The sequence below is a fragment of the Brassica napus genome, chromosome A8 (genome assembly GCF_020379485.1).
Source record: "Brassica napus cultivar Da-Ae chromosome A8, Da-Ae, whole genome shotgun sequence".
NCBI lineage: Eukaryota > Viridiplantae > Streptophyta > Magnoliopsida > Brassicales > Brassicaceae > Brassica > Brassica napus.
This window is the reverse complement of record NC_063441.1, coordinates 7227558-7243592: the sequence shown is the minus strand read 5'-3', so window position 1 is coordinate 7243592 and position 16035 is coordinate 7227558. Positions and strand designations below refer to the sequence as shown.

General features: G+C 41.8%; 2 protein-coding genes across 2 annotated transcripts; one reads left to right on the top strand and one right to left on the bottom strand.

The window, feature by feature from the left end:
• Nucleotides 1-1479: 1479 nt before the first annotated feature.
• LOC125576896 lies at nucleotides 1480-12213 on the bottom strand. The gene is made up of 2 exons (XM_048737414.1): nucleotides 11893-12213; nucleotides 1480-1596 (listed from the first exon to the last, which is right to left on the bottom strand). The coding sequence occupies exons 1-2, from the start codon at nucleotides 12211-12213 to the stop codon at nucleotides 1480-1482; spliced, it is 438 nt and encodes a 145-aa protein (XP_048593371.1).
• Nucleotides 12214-14560: 2347 nt separating this feature from the next.
• Nucleotides 14561-15346, top strand: LOC125576895. Its single transcript, XM_048737413.1, has one exon. The coding sequence runs from the start codon at nucleotides 14561-14563 to the stop codon at nucleotides 15344-15346; it is 786 nt and encodes a 261-aa protein (XP_048593370.1).
• Nucleotides 15347-16035: the final 689 nt, after the last annotated feature.

Sequence of the window (16035 nt, the reverse complement as noted above, 5' to 3'; positions counted from 1 at the left end):
GCGGGACAATCGCTTGGTCTCTACGTAGTGACCGAGCTTTGGCTCGAGCTTGGTCGCTACATAGCGACCGCGTGGGTCGGACGTTCGATCGCTATGCAGTGGCTGATATCGGCCTGAATTTGGTTGCTACGTAGCGACCGGACGGCGTGTATGCCCAGTAATTATGCAACGACCGAGCCTGGTTTGTTTGGTTTGAATCTTCAAGGATACTTCTTTGTAAAAACTTCGTGTCGGTTATATTTTACGAAAGTTGTATCCTTGTTTTTACTATCTCTTTCGGAAATACGATCTCCGAGAATTTTCGGGTGGTAATTCCGTCGTAACTGTTTTTGGCCCCAACAGTTAGCCCCCCAGCCCGTTAGGATCATGCATCGTAGGATCCTAGCGTGCGGTTAGGCATGTTTGGCAAGTTAGGCGTGATGGATGGAATTAATATCCGAAAGTCCGAGCTTAAATAGTAAATCCTCATGCCTATAAGAAGGGAGGTAACTTGTTTCACAATTTTTTCACTTTCTTGTCTTTCTCTAAGATCTTTCTTAAGAAAAACTTTCTTTCTTTTCTCTCCATCCTTTTCCTCTATTTTCTCAAGAGAAGTGTAAAGATGTCGAGCAAGAAAAAGGTTGCGAAAAAAGGGTCTTCGTCCGCGAGTGTTTATGAAGAGCTCATCGTTCCGAAGATGGAGTTCGTGCCTCACTCGGTACATCCCGCCGAGAACGAGGCATGGTGGGTTGCTCATTAGGGTTCGATGACTCCTCCCAAAAAGAAGTCGTTCCCGGTTCTGACCCATCGCGGAGTCGAGAAAGAGGATGCAAGCAGGAGTACCGATGAGTTTCTTGCGACCATGCGATCGTTCTACCATATCCCGGATGCTGTGGAGTTCCGAGTTCCCTATCCTGGAGAGTGTGCTAACATCCCCCCAGAGGGTTACTTCACTTGCTACGAGGCGTTCGTAGTGTGTTGTCGCTTATGGTTCCCAATCCCCGAAATCCTCGTTCGAGTATTGGACCATTTCGAGGTTGCGATAAGCCAGTTGACTCCCCTTGCCATTCAGCACCTTATGTCAGTGGTTCGGAAGTTCATTTCGAACTTCAACTCGTGGAAGAAGTTTTTCTTCTTTGTTCGTTCACTGTTCCGGAGGTTACCGAACGATCGTCCTTTCATCAATCCTCTTGCTCCGTTCTCTGAGGACACTATTGAGGTGAGGGATCTTCTCAGGAATTGTCCCTTCTTTTGGACTTCCTTTACGCCGAAGAGGGTTCGGAGGGCACTGAGGTTCGTGCACCCTGGTCCTGCCTCGGTTGCGGACACGGGAAGTGACTCTGAACCTGATGACCGGAGTCCCGCTGTAGCCCCACCAGCCGTGCCGGAGTCGAGCTTTTGGAAGGGAAAAGATGTCGACCTTGGCGATATAGAATTTTCGATGGATGACTCTATGCTTCCAGGATGGGATCCGAACCTAGCTTATGGCGATGGGAGTGGCTAGAGCGAGGCCCCTATCCCGGACTTTGATGATTTCTTTGCCGGTCTACCACCGGGTTTTAATGCTCCTCCACCTGCGAAAGAGTCGGCGAGGCCGAAAATCGTCGCGGAAGGGTCCTGAATCATCAACGGGGTATGATTTTTTCAAAAATATTCACGATTGCCTAGGTTTTTCCTTTTCTGCTTACAATGCGTTACTTGATTTCGCAGGGCCTTAACTTGCTTGGCTCGGCCATTGAAGCGAGTCATAGGGAGGCTATGGTCTATCGTTTCAAAGCGGAGAAAGCGGAACGAGATCTCGCTCGCGTGCAAGGCGAGATTTTGGAGCGAGAAGCGCAACTTACTCGTGATCATGCGCGGGCTGTTCGTAAGGCGGAAAGGAAAGGCAAAAGAGAAATCGTCGAGGTGATGAAGACTCGTGCCTCTCAATTCCAGGTTGAGTATGGGAACCTCAAGAACGCCTTTACCTCGGTGGGTGATTTCCGTGAGTGCCGCGGTTTGGTCGGAAGTCTTTGGAGGACGCGAGCCGATGACTACGTGTTCGAGGACGAAATGAGCTTGATGAAGAGTGGGATGAATGAACGTGCCCACGCTGAGGCGCTTATCCCTCCGATCGACGAGCGGATTCAAGGGTTCTGGGATTCCATCCCGGTTTCCCCTGATACCGAGGAGGTTTCGACCGGGTTTCCCGATGGTGGCGAGGAAGTGGATCGTCCCGTGGATGCGTTCGGTGCTTCGTTGTCCGGGGACTTTGACTTTGGATTATGAGCGGTGGAGTAGTTATCGAAGAAAGATGTTCGTCTTTCTGTTTTATGTTTATAGCCGAGTGTGGCCGAGAGATTTGTATGGGCCTGTTTTGGCCGTTTTTATTGCTTATCGGGACTGGCCGTTGGTGGCTTCGAATCCCTTTGCCACTTTATGCGGTTATTTATATGATGAATGTTTCATTTTTCGAGTTTTTCCTGAGTAGGTTCGAAGTAAATATGAGTTGTCATCTCATATTCAATTCCGATGAGACGTCCAATCTGTTGGTTCGTTCGTGATTTTCGTAAGAATTATCCATCTTTACGATTTTCGAGAACATTTAGATACGAACGGAGAGACATGGTTTAGGATCTCGTATCTTTTAGATATCATGCCTTGAGATGTTTGAGACCAGAGCGTTGGGTTTAGGGCAAGACCTAGGTTTACTTTCGGTTAAGGTTTGTGCGGTGTCTAGCCGGCTATCGTTTTTCCTGTTGCGATTTCTTCCCGACTCGCACCGATTTAAAGTCCGCGATATGTTCTCGGCTTATATGACTTGTATGGTACGAATCGAGCATCTTTTCAGAGTCAACTGGAAGTGCTGAACCAAAATTTCGGATTTTTGTTGTAGCGCGCTTTTGTCCTTGTGCTGGACGTTTTGAAGATCAAAAGAGTGATCGAATTGCGTTTGTTTAAGACGGCTAGCGTGTTTGTCGGGGCCAATCGACGAACGGGGTGTAAGGTTTTGGTGATCGCGTTCGGAAAATTTGTTAGTATTATACTCGAATTTTAACTTTTGCGACGTCTCGCAGTTATTTCGAGGATTGTACATGTATTTTTGAATGTTTGAAAGATGATGATTTTTACGATTTTTGGGCCGGATGAGGCCGCGGACAAGAGCCTTAATATTTCCAGGCGTGTCCTGAAAGTTTCTTTTGTGTTTTACTAAAGCGTAAGCGTTTTCGATAAAAAGGACAACGTATATTGTAAAAGTTTTTGAAGTTTCTAAAAACTCGATTACAATAATGGCGATTTTTCTAAGTGGGAGTATACGAGTATACGCACCCACTCCCCCCTTTTTTAGAGAGGGGGATAGCTGAACTCGTCTTTTGACGAGCTGCCTACGTACCCCTTTCGAGGATCAAGCCATCTCGTAGTTGTGTTTCATGCCGCGAGTGTTCTTACTCGGCGGTAGATGTCGCGATGTCCGCCTTGACCGTGTCGATCGTGGCTGGGTCAACGCTATTTTCCGGATGTTCCTGTTGAGTTGTAGCGTGGGCTTCGGACTTGTGTCGAGTTTCGACGTCCGATGCGTTTGCGTTGGTACACAATTTTAATTGTCTTTTCTCGGGGCGCTTTTGGCCGAAGATCGATCTATCTTCGTGCGTTTGCCGTTTGCCGTTGCAGAAGCCGTGATTTGCCTTAACTTGTGCTCTGCGAGGAAACATAGCCGCGACTGTTTTTGGCATCCCCAGATGGCCGCGACTCCGCTTGGGGTTGGGAATTTGAGACCCAGGTGGTAGGTTGACGGAACTGCCTGCATGGCGTTGAGCCATGGGGTCCCCATGATCACATTGTAGATAGCGGGATGATCGACCACCGCGAACTCGACGATTTTTGTGATCTCCTTGGCCATGACTGGCAATTGGATCGATCCAAGAGTCATCGATACTTCGCCTGAAAACCCCGTGAGTGGTTTCGGCGTCGGAATTACTTCTCCGAGTTCGATGCTCATCCGCTTAAGAGTGTCGCGGAAGATTACGTTGACCCTTCTTCCCGTGTCGACGAGTACCCTTCCGACTTCTAAACCTCATATGACGAGATCTATGACAAGCGGGTCGCAGTGAGGGTGGTCGATACCGCCAGCTTCTTCCTTTGTGAAGGTGATCGAGCATTTTTGGCCATCTCGAGGAGGAGACCATGTAGGCCAATTTGCACTCGACTCTGCCTTCCGTTGGTAAGCCTTGATGGCCGACACAGTATCGCCACAGTATTGTGATCCTCCGATGATCATATTGACTCTGCGACGATTGTTATCGTTTTCCTTGTCGTCTGGCCTCCTACCGCGTTTATCCCCAGGCTGGTTACGTTGAGGGGATTTTTCAGCGGGCGGATTTCTGTCCGTCTTTGGAGGGCGATCAGAATCGAGGATGAGTTCCTTGACGCTAGTCACTTCCGAGAGCTCTCCAGCGAGTAGCTTCGCGGCCAGTCTTGCTCCCAAGACTTTGCAGTTGGTCGTGGAGTGTCCTCGGGATTGGTGGAACTCGCAGAAGGTGTTTTCGTCATACCCTTGATTGCGAGTCCATGTGTTGCCCGTGGTCCGACCTTGATCCGAATTGATCGCATAGTTATGTGCCCCTTGGAAATCTTCCCCCTCGTGATGGACGTACTTGTCGTTACGAGAGTTCTTCTTTTTCCCTTTCAGATCCGCGTCTTTTGAGGATGGTCTTACCGCCTTATGTTTTTATGATAAGACCTTAGTTTCTTCCTCGACTATGATGTAGTCCGTTTCTTTGTGGAGGGCGTCCTTGATCGTTCGTGGTTTGTCGAGAGTTATCCACTTTCTGAATTTCGACTTGTACCAGAGCGTCTTTCTCAGCGCGTCGATGGCCACTTTGTCGCTTATCCCACTGACCCTTGACATTACCAGCTTGAACCGACTGATAAACTCGCGGAGGGGTTCGTCTTCCCTCTGGGAGAGACTCCAGAGGTCAACATCGGAAGTTTCTCTGTCTATGAATACAAAATATTGTTTGAGAAATTCCGATGTGAGCTGTCGGAAACTTCCGATGGTGTTACGACGAAGGCGTGCGAACCATTCAAGTGCTGCTCCTTCCAGGTTTTCAACGAACAGGCGGCAGTAGCCGGCATCTTTTTCGCCGTCCTTCAGTCTAGCTCTTCCCATCGCGATGTGGAAAGCCTGAAGGTGCGCTTTTGGATCGGCCGTACCATCATACTTCGGTACTTTGATTTTTCCCGGATCGGACACCCTCATGTCCGAAATGCGACTGGTAAAAGGGGTCTTCCGAGCTCCTTCCAACAGTCGATCGATTTCGGGGACAGCACTAGTAGCATGATGGATTTGAGACTTTACGGCCCTCACTTCTGCCGCAGTCTTGGTGATGTAGTCGCGAAGATCGCGGATATCCGATATCTCGTCAGTAAATTTTCGAGCCTGTCGGCGTTTACTGCGAGTGAGCTCGGTTTGCCTCTCAGCCAGGTCCTCCTGTTCGTTCCAATAGGCGACTTCTTCCTCTTCCGTCATTGGTTTTTCGAACGGGGAGCCTTCCCGAGCGGATCGGCTTCTGGTCCTTCTTGGATGTGTATCGACGTCCTCGTCGGTGTCGTTGGAGACATCGCTAGGATCCAGGTTGATGTGTTCGGCATCGTTATCCTCCGAGTCCTTTGCAGGGGGCGGAAGACTTTCAGGGTTCCCCTTTTCGATGGGAGATTTCTTGCTAGGGTTTTGACCGGAAGGTTGTCCCCGCGCGACTCCTGATCTGTCGAGTGGGGTAGCGAAGTCGAGCCTCTTCCCGCGGATTTTGGTGGTTCCGCGGGGACGGATTGCTTGGGTCCTTGCCGTTAAGGTTTCAACCTGTTTGGTCAAGGTATTCACGAGCTTATCCTGTTCTTCCAACCTTTTCTCATAGGTGGCGAACATCTTTTTAAACTCCTCGAGCATCGCGGCGTTGGCTTGTGTGTTGGCCGCGGATACGTCCGTTACTGGAGTGTGGAGATCGGTGCCGCTGCCTCCGTTAAGGGGAGTTTGCACGTTATCCGCGTCGTTAGTTGACATGTCTGATTGAGAGTGATGTGGCTTTTGCGGGTTAGATTGATCTGTACCCCCCTCCTTTTAGCGCCAAACTATGGGAACCGAAATTCGCACTGTCGATTTCCGTTTAAATAGGGAAACTAGGAAAACCCTAATTTCCCAGAGGACCCGGATATCTGCTAATTACCACACGTCAAACAATCAGAACACGAGAATAACAACGATAAAGTATAAGAAATCGAAAAAGAGAGCAAAGAAGATCTTATTTCCGAATTTGCGTATGAGCGTTTACAACAAGGTATAAGCCTGGGCTCGAGAGCTGTCGGCGAGATTCCTAGTTCTAGCAACCCTAAGACGGCTAAACCTAATTGAGTCGCAGCTCGAAATAACAAAAACGGAAAAATGCCTAAATCGCTCTAAGTGCTAAGTTTGCTCTGAAAAAGTTCTCCTCCATGCTCCTCGCCTAGGACTCCTTATATACTAGACCCAAGGTCGGTTTATGCTTTTACTCTTCTGCCCTTAAGCCGTCATAGCATAAAAATGGAGATATTCCATTTTTCCCGATCTTCACAATTATCTTCAAAACTTCCTTATTTATCCGCGGAAACTTGACATTTATCCTTCCTTGTGGGCCAAGCGTAAACCGTGCTGCAGTTTACGGGCTTTTGGTTAAGAAATCGTAGGATGGGCCTCGAGTCGTGTTTTAGGTTCCTTTGGGCCGTCTTCCGACTCGACACGTTTACTACGAATTTTCCGCGTTTCTAATCCGCGAAGTTTGATCGATGAGTTAGAATAGCGGAAGACATGGACTGAGCTTGCTACGGTCTTCGGGAGATAGCATTCGAAGGTTTAACGAGAATGCATGGATTGATGTCTGTCGATGTTCGGAAGAGTTCAATCGCTACACAGCGACCGAACTTCAGCTCGAGCCCGGTCGCTACGTAGCGACCGAGCGGGATGGACGTTCGATCGCTATGCAGTGGCTGATATCGGCCCGAACTTGGTTGCTACGTAGCGACCGGACGGCGTGTATGCGCAGTAATTACGCAACGACCGAGCATGGTTTGTTTGGTTTGAATCTTCAAGGATGATACTTCTTCGTAAAAACTTTGTATCGGTTATATTTTACGAAAGTTGTATCCTTCTTTTTACTATCTCTTTCGGAAATACGATCTCCGAGAATTTTTGGGTGGTAATTCCGTCGTAACCGTTTTTGGCCCCAACAATCCACTTCTGCTTTCAGTTTTTAATATGGAAGAAGTTTTGGAACTGTGTGTGCTCTATGAACCATTCCACCTCCTCTTTTTTTCAGGATCGTTTGTATATTTCTTATCGCTGTGTCAATGTAACATTTTCCTGAAAGCTTTAAAGACTTTTGATACTGGCTTTAAGGAAAGTGCAACTTCAGCGGTTGCATGCCTTCTTCTTCGTCATCTACAATCTGCACTCAAGTGAAAACCTGATCACGAACGACTTCTTACGACCATCAACTTAAAGTTTCACAAACTTGGACTTAGTTAAGCAATCATAAAGTTGAAGTTTTTCTTGGTTTCACAAAGTTTGTACATCTATATTGTTGAAGTTCAACTTAGATTTACAAAGTCATCAACACACTATATGTGACACCCCTGATCGTAAATGGCCAGAAATGACACGGTCGATGTTCCTCGATGGTCGATCTGAGGTTCTCAGAATACTTCCGATCGCCTTAGACCAACAACGAAAGAACACCAACACTCCTATCAGATATCACTCTAGGCTTTTCAACCCGAAGAAGCAATACCCGATAGTTAGTTCGTCTGGACAAGGACTAATATCATATGGAACCCGTACTTAAAAAAAAACATTCTTTATATATCATTCAAAAGCCTCTTACAAAATTTGTTATAAATTATCCTCGAGGTTTTCGGTCAATAAATCTTATACATAAGAAATATCAAAACGACTTTGCAAGGATAATAAAACTACCACTGGCTAATGTTGTTCCTTCCCGTCCTGCTCTTAATAAACTCGTCCAGCCTGAATAAAAATCGACAATAATAATTAACACTCGACCAGAACCATCAAGAGATGGTTTTTCGACCAAAAGACAGCCCCGTCGAGAGATTAATTCACCGTGTCGATTTTTATTTAAATTCTGATCGATCAATCTTCAAAATGATCTTAAAGAATTTTCTTGACCAAAATTCTATCTGCTCGTGAGGGTTATTACATTCTTCCCCCCTCAAAAGAATTCGTCCCCGAATTCTAAAAACGTAACTGTACACTCTTTACGGAACAGTATATGAAAGGAGTTCTGGATATTAGATCTGACCTTATCTTAATCTGCCCACATCAAAACAACTCATGGTCGATCCCTTGATTCCCCCAACCGATCCTTTCTTTTCTGAGCAGCCACTTTCAAGATAACCAAATTCTTTACTCTGCACAATTCTTGTCAATTGCGGTTTGCATACTTTTTCTAAAAATCTTGCATCTGTAGACTATTACTTCTCAACCTTTTCTATCTGGCTCTCCCCCATAACAACAACATGAAATTTGGAACATGAGGTGATGTGCCATACGTGAATGTAACATCTCCAGTCTAGTCAATGTTAACTTGATTAACCGTGCAACAATCAAACAAGAACATGCACGATCAATCACGCCAACATGATTCAGACCATGGGTGCTACTCTCAAATAAAAACACTCACCCATTCCAAGAATAATTTTACTTACAGTATTCTTTACACTTCTGATCTATCTGAAAAATGCTCTTCATAGAAAACTACTACTAGAACTCGACAGGAACCACTTGGTGAAATCCCTAGGCTATTGCAGTGAATTCATGTTCAACAAGAATACTGAACATGTTACTTTTTTAGTTGTCGACCATCCTTTCAATGCCTTAAACACATCTTCATCTTTCCTGATTATCAGACTGTCTTCTACTCTGCTCCTTTTCATCTTCTACTTTTTAAACGATCAAGTTACTAGAGTACACTTCTTCACCTGTTTCCAAAAGTTCTTCAACATGCCAGACTGATTTGAGTGATACTCAAACACTTAGTAGTATACCATTGTAGGCTAACAATAACTGGTCCTCTTCAAAAGACTTCTTTCCTTAATATCCTAATTGAGCTAGGTAACTAGATAGCCAATCTCATTCTAGATAGAAACATACCGCTCTAACGGAAGTACTAAGGAATAGGGAAAGGCATACCACAAGTTTTAACTGGTAGCCAGTACTTCCAAGAATAAGAACGGGTACTTGAATTCACTAAAGTGAATCCTACTTACAACTATGACACTACTCGGGAACTACAACTACGTGTGGTTCCCGAATCAAACACAATATGGACAGAAAATTCCATCCATAGGCAAAGTATCTTACGACACCTTGATCACAATTCACTTTTTATTTTAATTTCAATCATTCATACAATTTTAAAAATGCCCACAACACACAATTGGATAAGAAGCAAACCTGTGATTGAACCTTTCAGGGGTTTTGACGGTCCAGACAACCATAAAGTGTAGGCTCTACCCAAATAGCCTAACACTTGGATCAAGACTAATGGTAAGGAAGCGTGAACGAGTCCAACTACTGGTACCCTAGGTATAGGTAAAGGAACCGGGTAACTTTATGGGCAAGGGTAAAATAATCATCCTTACTCTTCACAAGGGAATCACTGAAGCGCATTGATGCAAATAATCAAGAATTTCTCGCACTTGGACGATCCCGACTATGTTGTCCTGGCATGTCACCACTATAACAACTCAGCCTCCTCGATCTTGATCTGATGAAACATACACCCAAAATCATCCCAGCGACTTTATCCACTGATTTAAAATAATCTTCGATCTTCACTGGTTGGGAATTAAACGGTCTGCAGAATTTGGTGAACTTCTTCAGCAATAACTTCTTTAGTATTCGCGTCATACTCTAACATCTCCTCGAAGCTCTGAGACTACATGGTATCTACTACAAAATTCTTGGCTAAGTTCCCAAATATTTTCCATTTGATCTTTGGCTTATTCTCCAAACCATAATCGATGAATGAAATTTACTCGACCACATATCTCGATGCTGAAAATGTAGTATATGATTAACTCCGCCTGAACCTATTGGCGGAAACATCCCACTGTACCAACTCCATAAACTGAATCTTCAATTGGTCTCATACCTTGTGTAGAAAATACTTAATCTTGAACTCATGAAATCTGTCCAACTCGAACTCAACTCTCTGAAGTAATTCTTGACTCTCGACCAACAACTTATAGCGTTCATCTCCAAATAGCTTGCTGCCAAATCCTTCTTGTAATTCTCTGAACAACGGCCACGTGAATATTATGCTCTGAATATTGGATCCCAAATCTGCCTCAAGACAAAGTATACTTCGAACGGTTTAGTCCTTCTTCAGTATCTTATGGTCCCAACTTCTTCTTCTTTGCATCATAAGCTTCATGATATTCCATTGCAAAAAGAATGCTTCTGGTGCTTCCATCATCTTGTAATACAATCAAACCATCTCTTCCTCCAACGCTAAGCTTGAAACAAATGCTTAAGAAATCATGCTTGTATGGCTCTGGTGCTTGTACATCTTAGCATTAGCTGGTTAGCCTTGAGAAGCCAGAAGAATAAGTGCATCTGAGTGATCATGTGCAGTCGAATCTCTCTGAATCAGATCACAATCAACACCCACCTTGACATCAATAACACACGAGTCTGGAGATGTATTCGATGTATCAATTATGTCCCATATATCTCTCTAAAGAATTGGCATCCCCACTAGAACTCAAAAGAACGGCAGGAAGGCCTGTTACTGATTCCTAACAGGACGATAGTGAACCCGACCATGAGGATAGCAAACTCGAGCATAATGATAGTAACATGGGTAAGCACGGTCCACCCATTCAATCTTGTCTCGATGCTTTTGCTATGAAAGATCACGGTTAGGTAACTACCCATGACTATTTATCCTAAAATAAAAGAACCAGCCAGCATATCCTAGTTATCCTTGCGACACATTTTGACTCGAAAAACATTTGCAACAAGTCCCATTCCAGCATCGTATAACCATGCTCTGATACCACCTTTGTGACACCCCCGATCGTAAATGACCAGAAATGACACGGTCGATGTTCCTCGATGGTCGATCCGAGGTTCTCAGAATACTTCCGATTGCCTTAGACCAACAACCAAAGAACACCAACACTCCTATCAGATATCACTCTAGGATTTTCAACCCGAAGAAGCAATACCCGATAGTTAGTTCGTCCGGACAAGGACTAATATCATATGGAACCCGTACTTAAAAAAAACATTCTTTATATATCATTCAAAAGCCTCTTACAAAATTTGTTATAAATTAACCTCGAGGTTTTCGGTCAATAAATCTTATACATAAGAAATATCAAAACGACTTTGCAAGGATAATAAAACTACCGCTGGCTAATGTTGTTCCTTCCCGTCCTGCTCTGAATAAACTCGCCCAGCCTGAATAAAAATCGACAATAATAATTAACACTCGACTAGAACCATCAAGAGATGTTTTTTCGACCAAAAGACAGCCCCGTCGAGAGATTAATTCACCGTGTCGATTTTTATTTAAATTCTGATCGATCAATCTTCAAACTGATCTTAAAGAATTTTCTTGACCAAAATTCTATCTGCTCGTGAGGGTTATTACACTATAACTTTTACTTTGTTTCTCAATATTACACTGACTCGACTCAGTTTCATGTTCTCGTATTTGAGTACTTACCTCCTCTGCATGCGACTCAGTTTCATGTTCTCGTACTGATTGGGTCGTACTTTCTTCAGCTTCATTGTCATTTTTTTCGGGGCTCCATTTCATCTCCTTCTTTGGGCTCCTTCTCCTCTTCTCCGGGTTCCTTCTCTTCTTCTCCGACTTCCTTTTCTTCGTCTCCGGCTTCCTTTTCTTCTTCTCCGACTTTCTTTTCTCCTTCGTTGTCTTCTTCTACTTCACTTGATTCCTTCTCTTCCACTTTATAACTTGATTCCTTCTCTTCCACTTTCTCACTTGCATTTTCTTTGATTTCATCTGCATCTCGGGGACTTTGCTCGGTTCCCGGGGCGACATATTTGTCGATGGTGCTTGGGTTTGCTTCATCCCTACTTGCTTCCCCTGATTCTGGAACCATTGCCGTTTCTTCTCCTTCTACATTACTCGAGCTGTCTTCTTTCGCCTTTGGATCGTCTCGATTCAACATTTTTTAGGTTTTGATTCTCGATTGAGGATTCATGATTGAGTAGGGTTTTCAGAATTTCAGGAAAAAGGCGAACGGTCGAGACAGGGAGAAATGAGTTAGAGACAGTGAAACCTTGCCCTTATTATTCTTTTTACAAGTTCATTTATTACTTTACTTTTCAACCTCAATTTTCAACCAATAAGGAGAAGAAAGGGGAAACATATTCGATATTTCAATTTTTGGAAGTGGGTCGATATTGAGTTTGGGTTTGGATGGTCCAAGGTAGAATTGTCATTATCTAAGTTTCTCTTGGTTTCGTTGTCTGTTACCAAATATTTCTATTTAAATAAATATTTAATAAATCATTAAAAAGAGAAGAATACTCGAGAATACTTTCTTTTTGAGGAGCACTGGAACAATTGATTCTGCCGATTACACTATATGCAGTGAGAAGAATTTTTAGTATAACACAATTATTATATGTGTCAACTTTAATAATTATTTTCTTTGACCTTGTACCTTCTACGCACAAGGTTAAAACCGGTAGAAAATAGAAGAAAACGTTATCCACTTAATATTTTCAGAATCATAGATATATTTAATATTGCTTCCAAAATTAGTTAGCTAGCAAATGTATTCAATTAAGTAAAGTCACTATTTTTATCTACTTTAAAAATCATAGTAAGACCATTTTATTAGTATCATAACAAATCTCTTATATATTATTTGAGAAACATTACAGTTATTGAATAGATTGGTTCATCTGAATATACACTATCATTCTCATTAAACTAACCAGAAAATTAAATATTAACTAGATTACGATCCGCGCTTAAAAGCTCGGAAATATTTTTTTAACAAAATATAAAATAAAATATCAATATATTTAATTGTTTTTGGATAAGTAGTGTTTTAATATTTTTAATGTATTTGAAAACTATATAATTATATTATTTTATATTTCCATCAAATAGAAAAATTATCGAAAATATTTCTTAATTTTGTTTTTAATTATTTCAACCCGTTTCATTACGAATTTTTAATAAAACATCAGTAATTTGTTTGATAAAATTTGTGATATATAGTTATTTGATAATATTTTAATTTGTTTTTAATAATATGTTGTTTACAGAATCAGTATGAATCTGTTTTTAAGTTGATGACAACAAAAGATAAATTTTTACTTATTTTATTATAAAACTTACTTGATGCTAATTTATTGACTCTAACATTTTATTTGTATAGTACTATTTGATGCCAACTTAAATCAAGCATAATCTCGCATATATAGTTATATGTTCTTACTAATAAAAAAAATTAAGAATATGTTCTTGCATATTAGCTTAATTTATTTCATATAAGATGATTTTTAGTAGTATTAAGACGAAAAAATAGTTATATTTATTTTCAACTTTGAATAAATTATATTAGTGGTTTTAAATCAAATAATTTAAAAGTAGATAAATTTTTTTTTTTAAAACGTAGGACCTAATGTTTTATGGGAAATTGCCACAAATATCACATTTATAATACCACTTTTCATGTTTACACTAACCACTTTTACCATCATTTTAATGAAGGATAAAATACAATTATACCCTTAGGGTTAACTAATCTAGACTTAGGGTTTAGAGTTGAGGGGTGGGGTAGGATTTTTGGAATGTGAAATTTAGGATTCTAATAAATATATAAATAAATACTTAAAAAATATATAAAAAATAGTTTCAAACATAATTTTCGTTTTTCAAAAAGAAATTTGAAAAAAAATAAAAAGTTTCGAAAAAAAATAATAAAAAATTTTGGATTTGAAAAAGTATAATTCAAACATAAAAAAAAATTATTTATTTATTTATTTATTTATTTATTTATTTTTACTTTTTATTTTTTTATATAATTTTTTATTTATTTTTATTATTATTTTTATTTAAATAATGATTTATTATATATATTAATAACAAGGGCATAAAAATCTTTTGTCACTTAATGAATAAAGTATTTTTGAAAACGTCTTCTTAGTAGTGGTAAAAATGAAAAGTAGTAACATGAAAGTGGTAAACATGTAATTTCCTCCTGTTTTATATTGTTTGGACATAAATTTTATTATTGTGTTGTTTGAAAACACATTTATTAGTATAATGTTATTTTCCATTATTAGATGAGTGAATTTAACTATATAATAAAATGGTGTATTTAATTTAAAAACTTACAAAACATAAAGTTGGGTCCATAAGAGTGATATTGTTTTAATAAGAGAGATTAGATTTTAATTATTTTTTGGTTTTATTTTTTATGTAATAATTTTATTTGTTTGTTCAATGTACGGATTATTGTGTCAAACACATGCGACGAATAAAACAAGACTTAAAGAATGAGCGGCGAGACTAGGGTTTTGGCGAGAAACTACACTAGGGCTTTGAATTCGGAGGATCAAGATGCAACCATGATGGATGTGGGGGAGAGATTGAGACCACCAGGAGACCCGCCCGATAGGGTGACCACATGGGCAGCAAAGGTGGCAGGTACGACGGCAGGAGGTATGCCGGTTCCAGAGGCTTTGATTGATGATGTGTTTGTGTCGAGAAGGCTCAGAGTAGATTTTCCTAATGGAGAAGATGGAGAACCATCGATCACGATTGAGAACGAGGTACTTGAAGCAATGAACGGGATGTGGAAGCAGTGTATGAGTGTTAGGGTTTTGGGAAGGAATGTTCCGATCTCTGCCTTGAGTAGGAAGCTAAGGGAATTATGGAGTCCGAAGGGATCGATGTATGTGATGGACCTACGTCGACAGTTCTTCATGGTCCGTTTTGAGAAGGAGGATGAATATCTGGAGGCGTTAACAGGAGGACCATGGATGGCTTTCGGAAGTTATCTCATGGTGAGAGCCTGGTCACCGGAGTTTGATCCGCTAAGAGATGATATCGTTACAACACCGGTCTGGATCAGATTAACAAATATCCCAGTGAAATTTTATCACCGATCGATCCTTATGGGAATTGCTAAGGGGTTGGGCAGGCCGATCCGTGTGGATCAAACTACATTGAACTTCGAAAGGGCTCGTTTTGCGAGAATTTACGTGGAGGTGAATCTAGCAAAACCTTTGAAAGGAACGGTGTTGATTAATGGATGGCTTTCGGAAGTTATCTCATGGTGAGAGCCTGGTCATCGGAGTTTGATCCGCTAAGAGATGATATCGTTACAACACTGGTCTGGATCAGATTAACAAATATCCCAGTGAAATTTTATCACCGATCGATCCTTATGGGAATTGCTAAGGGGTTGGGCAGGCCGATCCGTGTGGATCAAACTACATTGAACTTCGAAAGGGCTCGTTTTGTGAAAATTTGCGTGGAGGTGAATCTAGCAAAACATTTGAAAGGAACGGTGTTGATTAATGGATGGCTTTCGGAAGTTATCTCATGGTGAGAGCCTGGTCACCGGAGTTTGATCTGCTAAGAGATGATATTGTTACAACACCGGTCTGGATCAGATTAACAAATATCCCAGTGAAATTTTATCACCGATCGATCCTTATGGGAATTTCTAAGGGGTTGGGCAGGCCGATCCGTGTGGATCAAACTACATTGAACTTCGAAAGGGCTCGTTTTGCGAGAATTTGCGTGGAGGTGAATCTAGCAAAACCTTTGAAAGGAACGGTGTTGATTAATGGTGAGAGATACTTCGTAGCGTATGAGGGACTATCGGAGATCTGTTCAAAGTGTGGTTCTATGGACACTTGGTACATGGCTGCCCAAAAACGATTGCGGAGCGAGTGGCAGCTTTACCAATACAGAAGGAGAGGTCAGTACCTGTTGAGCTAGCGTCCAAACAAGGACTACCAGA